General features: G+C 43.3%; 1 protein-coding gene across 1 annotated transcript; it reads left to right on the forward strand.

Annotated features, from left to right (window-relative positions):
* Positions 1-714: 714 nt before the first annotated feature.
* On the forward strand, positions 715-6,265 carry LOC146176727 (uncharacterized). The gene is made up of 4 exons (XM_084582937.1): positions 715-832; positions 2,371-2,459; positions 5,339-5,558; positions 5,806-6,265. Exons 1-4 carry the CDS (start codon positions 787-789, stop codon positions 5,871-5,873), a joined length of 423 nt encoding a protein of 140 aa, XP_084439063.1. The 5' UTR covers positions 715-786; the 3' UTR covers positions 5,874-6,265.
* Positions 6,266-7,093: the final 828 nt, after the last annotated feature.

The following is a 7,093-nucleotide window of genomic DNA, read 5'->3' on the forward strand; positions in this document are numbered from 1 at the left end:
TCTCCACTTCATTTTCAATGCTGCCATTGCACTTTGCCACTACTTCTGGATGAGGCTATCTGCCACGGGATCGCATGCTCCCTTTCATAAAGCTCACGACTGTACATGGGTACAATCCCAGCATTCATGGCCGCATTTCAGTGGAGGTGAAATGCAAGTTGACTGTGTACTGTATGATGTCATTTGCACATTAAAAAACCCCAGGTGAGCCCACCACTACGGCATCCCTCATCGCTATAGCTTAAGTCGCTTTGGGACATAAAACACCATGAACCTACCATAAAGCAGAGTGGCTATGTTTTACGGTATGCGTGGGAGCTCAAACTGTTTTTCTGGAAATGCATCCTTTGTTTTGTCCACTACTGCTCAAGTGGGCATTCTGCTCACTTGAGCAGTATGTGCAGTAGTGATGCTGGATGGTGTCAGCTCGCAGTTAAACATTACCATGTCCTTTTATGTGCCAAGGTTTGCTCAAGGGCTAATGTTCCTCCTTAAGAAGTGTTGCTTTGAACCCTAAACAGTGTCAATGCTACGTTTCTCTTGTCAGTGGTCTTCATTTGGTCACTATTTTGCTAATCTCATGTGTGGAACCAGATATCTGCACAATGCGTTATACTGAATAATTTTTGTATGATGCATTTGAGTGCAAATACAATTTAGTGAATAGACCTTGCCACATGTCGTTTTGCAGGAAAGGTGCAGCTGTGACAAAAGGTCTAAGCCAACAGATGCAAAAAAGAGAGTCCCGGAGCTTGAGGATGAAGTGGGGTCTGCAAAAAAAAAAGAATGAAGAAATATAAGGCCGCAAGAGATGAAGCACGTCAGATGCTTGGTATGTGATCGCTTTTTTCTGAAGTCATTGGAATGCTGACTGTGTCACCAGATGCTACGTAAAGCATAACAAATTCAAGTGCTAACTCTTAAATGAATAAGACCTCTTGGTCTGTAGCACGTCCTAGTAAAAGCACCAGTAAGATTATGTTGCTGCAATAAGGTTCCCCCTACACTGAGGATTAGGATTGGCGTTCCTCCTGTAGTTGTCTTTGCGACACATTATAGGTGGTGTACAGTAGTGCTCAGCTACACCGTGGCGCTACTGCATGACGCCACCAACCACCATGCTTGCAGTGCACGTAGCAGATGAACTGCTGCCACTCCTGCTCTGCAAGCATGCTTTGTTTGTGTTACAGTGACTTGCGTGTCACATGTCATTGCTTGGGATCGGCATGCATCTGAGATTGAGCCTGTTGTAGTATGTGATAGCTGCATGAAAATGCATGGTAAACAAATGCCACTCAAGGTGAGCACCTGTGCTGATTTGTGCTGCTCAAGCCGAGGCCGAAAAACGGGCGCAGGATTCGGTTCCTTTCTGTTCTGGAGTGGTCGGTGACAACAACGCTCCAGTGAACCCGGAGAGCTGCATTAGGTTCAAACACATTCACGGGGTATAAGTTGTAGCCAGATGGCTGCGGCAGGTCTGTGGTGCTCTTGCATTACTGTGGACGGTGTATCTGAATGGAACCCTTGATTCCCTCAGATTTTAACCTCAGAGTCTCCTGCAAATGATGAGGTGCATCTAGAATGAGCGCAGGAGGGATAGCAAAAAATTAAATTTGTATGAAATTATTATATGTGGCCTCGTCCTGTCATTTTGGTCACTTAGGTGGTGTTTTTTTTTTTTTCACAACAGGAAATTTATGCTTGTCCAAGCTCGGCACCTGGCTCAGCAATCTGCCTAACTTAACTCGGTCACTACACCATGTTAGCAAATGTCGACACGAAAGACAGACACGAGATAGGTGAAGCATGGACTATCGAGTATCAGCTACACACTCGAGTGTCAGCCTTTGTCCAAATGTATGGCGTATTGCTGCCGCCATACATGTATATTGCATGCTGACCTCTTCAAGGCCCTTGCTACCGACAAACTGTTTCAGGGATGTGATCTGACTAACTTCTGTTAAAGCGCTCACAGCTATCTCGGCATCATCATTCGCACCTATGAATTCATTCTAAGCAATAGCAGCACCCGTCAGTTGCATTGTAGTTACAACGTCCTCCGCAGTTAATTCAATCCAGGCATTTCCACAGCGAACAAAGAGATCAGAAGTGGGATGTCAGCATTGGCTTCATCAATTGCTATCAGCATCCCCTAGATTATGTACCGCTGATAGGGCGCCTTGAGTGCGTGAGTGATGCCAGTGTCTAGCAGCTAAATTTTGAATGGCGCATTTGGTGACAGAAAAGGGTTGGTCATGCAGTCAAGGGCAAAGAAAAGGCTTTTCTCCTGTGGTGAATTTTACATGGGCTGCTGCTGCTAGTGATGAAATAGTATGTTTTGTTCCAGCTTTCCTTTTTTGTTTTTTTCAGATGTTGCTGAGCTGGTCAATCAGCTGACGGAATCCGTTAATAATGCTGCGTGTACAACACAAGCAGTTGTGCTGCCTACCGAGGCTCAGGTTAGTGGCTTTAGTCTAGTGTCTGCATGGTTGTGCTCATTACTGCCTTTCTCGATGAAACTTTTTTAAGGGTCACACAAGAACTTGGTTCTAGCTTTATGATAGCACTGCCACAAGTCATGCACTTCCATTGAGAAGTGTGCAGGGATAGGGAAACGAGGAGCTCATTATCCATGTGAATGAAGTCAGCAGTCACTGAATTCAGAGATAGGCAAGAAGCAATGCTCTTTATGATTGGTTGGCTCTTAGGGTTTAATGCCCAAAGCAACTCAGGCTATGAGAGATACTGTAGTGCAAGGCTCTGGAAATTTCGACCACCTGGGGTGCTTTAACATGCACCGACAACACAGAGCACACGGGCACCTTGCGTTTCGGCTCCACTGAAAAGCGGCTGCCCTGGCTGGGATGCTGTTTATGAGGCTGGGCTCACAGACTGCATAATTAGTAGCATAATGATATTTTTAAATGAATGTCAATTTGATAGAAACGACAAAAGACAGACAGTGCTATTTTCTTAAATTCGTCAAAACAACCATGAAAAAAAGTCCCAACTGCTTCCTTTCATTTTAGTGACTGTTACTTCATTCGTGTGTATGTTGATTTGGAAGAGTTTTTGTGAAAGCTGTAGTGATCGGAAGTGCAAGGTTACTTTTGTTTACGCTTCCTGTTGAGCATACTTTGCTTGGGCTATATAGCAAAGCCCTTTTCATCAGAAAAGAGATTTCCATTAGCTTGTTTAATATTCAGCAATTTCTTAGGTTATCGATCTCGGAAGGCCATCTTTTTGCACTACAACTCGAATGACGCAGCTGTTGCTCCTCTAATCAGTCATTTTAGCGACTTGGGCCAGTCATCATGGTATTCAAGCTAATGTGCATATAATCCACTTGCACCTGACAGCCACCTGCAATGTCACTCTGGCAAGTCAAAGGCAATTAACCACCATGGTATTGCCAGGAGGGTCTCCTTTGAGAAGGAGTTGTGGCTTCTTAAGCTGATCCAACAATAGTTCAATTTCGCTTTAACCCCTTGAGCACTATTATTTCGAGATTTCTAGCTAAAATTGCTTAAAATTACGATATCGTTAAAGGCCCCATTACATGAAAATTTGTTGTCTGTGTTGTGAGTGAAACATCAAGAGCATGGCGCTGGCAAGTGGCATGGCCGAACACACATTCTTCGATGATTTGTATGGCTTAACGAGACCACATGATATCCAAAAGTTAGGAGGAGCTGCTAACTCCGGTCGTTCATTTGAGGTGGGAAGGTGAAATACGAATCAACATTCCAGTGCTCTTCAATGCTGAGTCAGGCTTGCTACACCTAGGCTACGCAGACATGTTGATACAGCTTGGTTAAAGCAGGGCTTTATATGTTGGGTGGTAGCCTACACTGGTCGCATCATACCCTTAAAGGCGGAGCTTAAGTGTCCCTTTAGTTTTTATTTTTACTGCTGGTTTCTATTGGTAGTGTAATAAAAAAGGAGGTATCCGAGACAAAAATATTTGAACCAGAAACTAAGTCAAATGAGCGCAGTGAAGTTTATTGCTCATTACGTGAAAAATCAACTGCCCGCCAATAAGCAGCAATCTAGTCGAGTAACATATAGCGAGGTAACTGGAAATGTTTTACAAGGGACGACCAAGAATGGAAGCCCAGAGGGTTTCATCGGAATGTTGTCAATTTTCATCCACTGACACAGAACTCGCAATAGTACCGTCTGGGCTGTCATCATCTTCGTCGGAAGATTTACTCATGTCATCACTGTCGTCTTCACTTCCCATAACAATGCAAAAATTGGTGTCTGAGCCATCTTCGGATGGCGAGGATGGCAACGAAGAAAAGCTTCTTTCCCGCGATGACGGGCCAACAGTGCATGCGTTGCCTCTACCAGGCACCATTTTTCTCATTAAGGCTGCTTAAAAGGCTTTCAAGCGGTAGAACAAAAAGCAGTTAACGGGTCAGTGGTGCCATCTGTCAAATGACGCATGACCTAAGCCACAGAGGAGTGCTGTACTCACCTAAAACTCTCAGGGTGAGGATCTATCCTGCAAGGAAAAGCACTCGTCCAAAATGGCTTGAGGGCATCTTTGCAAGGACGAGCTGCTTGTCCAAAGCGCTTGAGGGGTTAAATTATGAAAGCTACCTGTGAAAGCTGGAAACTAAATGTTGCCTCAAAGTAGCACATACAGAGCAGGGAGTGCATGCTTATGCTAAACCTTCATTGGCAGTTTTTTCAATTGGTTGAGCTTCTGATGTACGAAAAGGATGTTAGTATTTTTAAACAGGAGGTGACAATGTGGGCACTGTGCTCTGTCTAAACTGGCTTTTAATGGCCTTTGCAATGTTAATGATGAGTAAATCCCTTTATTTTCTGACTTAAAATCTGTTTTTTTTTTATTGTTGAAATGCAAGCATAAATTAGGTCGTTAAAAAATCTATTTCTTGTTTTTTCTTCTGCTATAGCAATGCACTATTAGCGCTCAATCCTTTGCGGGGCATTATGTGCCCTCTTTTTGGCTAGTTACTTTAAATACATATTACACAATTGTCAGGTTACACTAATAAAAATGTTAAAAGATGTTTGGCCTGATTCAAAATTAGATCAAAACACCGCTCGGGAAGGTGTCAAAAACATCCAATAGTTTTCGTATGCCTTCATTGTTGTACATGTTAAAGTACGGCTTCTTGAATGTGTATTTTTACTTGCAAACAAATGACCTTAATTATGCATTTTGGGGTTTCTTTGAATGTTCTTAAGCTGGTCTAAGTTTTTTGTTGTTTGTAAAGCCCCTTCATTTTCTTATTGCATATCAAGGAATATTGTTGTATGTTACAATACTGGTCATAGTACTAATATTTGCTTTTTGTTCTTGCAGGTGCACATTGGCAGCAATATTATGGTAAATCAGCAGTTGATTGACCGCATGAAACTCAGTGCGGGCAATCAAGCAACAAAGTTTGCGTGTAACTTGGTGCGGGTTGTGTTCTCACCCGAAGAACTGGAAGAAAGCTCACTCTATGGCCGTGTCTGCAATGCCCGCAAGGAACAAGCTCCAAAAAAGGCACTGGGCTGCCCAAAATTGGATGCTGTTATCTGTAAGTCCTCGAGCTCATTGCCTGTGCATGTGATGCAAGAGCATTCTGAAATATTGTCCAAACAGCTGACTTTTCAGTGATGGTCAGGGCCATAATGCTTGCCTTAATGCATAATGCTGTGGTGCCTGCATGGCGCTCACACTGTCCGTGCTCTGTATATTACTTTACAAAAGCTAAGGAAGGCTGGATGGACTCTAGCTTGTTCATTGCAGTCATGCTTCTAATGTTTTTTTTTTTCTTTTTGCAGCCTACACCTGCTTGCTCAATGGAGTACTAGCCAAGGTGGTCACCGGCAGTTGCACAAGTTTGCACTAGGATTGTGGACAGTGATCCAATTTTTTGTCGCAGAGTCTTCGAAAGCAGGCCTAATTGCAAGGCCTAAACAGAGGAAGTACATCTATTCAAATAAATATAAGCTCATACAAACAAATGTTTCAGTCTGAACCTACTTCCTTCGAACATCCACCAAATATCCCATAGTCATCATTCCTTCGAACTTCCTTTGAACCAATAATTGGCCACTGCCTGTGAACTCAACTCAAACTGACAACGGTCTGTTCCCTGGGAGCTCAAAGGAAATTCACAGGAAATTCACAGGATGGTCAGAGAAAGTTAATTCACTGTGAATTCAAAATCAGTAGCCAATTCTCAGTTCAGAGGAAGTTGCTTCCTTCTGACTTTTTTGAGTTCACATTGAACTCAAAGGATGTTCCCATTTTTATAAGGGTTAATGGCGAAGCTGAAGTGTCCCACTAATTCTAGCATCCATCGAAGTGCCGCCAACACACCTGTGATCCGATTCCGGGTATTTGGGTTAAGCAGTCGAGCTCTCCAACTACTAAACCCCCCTACAGGTGGGGAAACGTTTGCACGTGATTGCCGAACTTAGCACGCGGCTACCCAGTGTGAAAGGCTTCGGAAAGGATATAGCGCCTGGAGTTCCTACCTGAGAAAATAATTTGCAACCCGCCTGTGTTTATTGCTCGTGCGGGAAAACCATCGAATAAATGTAGTGCTTCCTTCTGACACACTTCTTATGCGATCTCCCTTCTTTACCAAGAGAACGGTCCCATAAAATAGAAATGAACAGAAAATACCAAATATTTACTGTTACGAACTGACGCAGAGGCTCCACTGCACGGAATGCTTACTCTTGTTTATCCTTCAGATTTACAGAGAGTCACAAGTGTGATTGTCTCAACGCCGTCTATACGCTCACCATTTTCTAACCATAGCTAGGGTACGACGTACTAAAATGACTAATCTGCGCAGTTCAGAATATGCTAGCTTCAGTCGGTTACAATGTGATTTACGAGATGAAAATGAGAACCAATTACGCCGAGTAATAAGGCAAATAAGAGAATGAAGATATTGCACCTCTAGTTCCTTTCGGAATTTCGCGAAAATTGAAGAACAGTTGTAACTTTTGGCCTTGACGCAGAGACATTGAAAGCTTAAATTTTTACATGCCCTCTCGCGTTAGGAACCCTATAGCTTTTTTTTAACGAAGCTAAGGCGTGTAAGGTGCAAGTCGC

This window comes from Amblyomma maculatum, chromosome 10 (genome assembly GCF_055883805.1).
Source record: "Amblyomma maculatum isolate TAMU_Amacu chromosome 10, ASM5588380v1, whole genome shotgun sequence".
Classification (NCBI taxonomy): Eukaryota; Metazoa; Arthropoda; class Arachnida; order Ixodida; family Ixodidae; genus Amblyomma; species Amblyomma maculatum.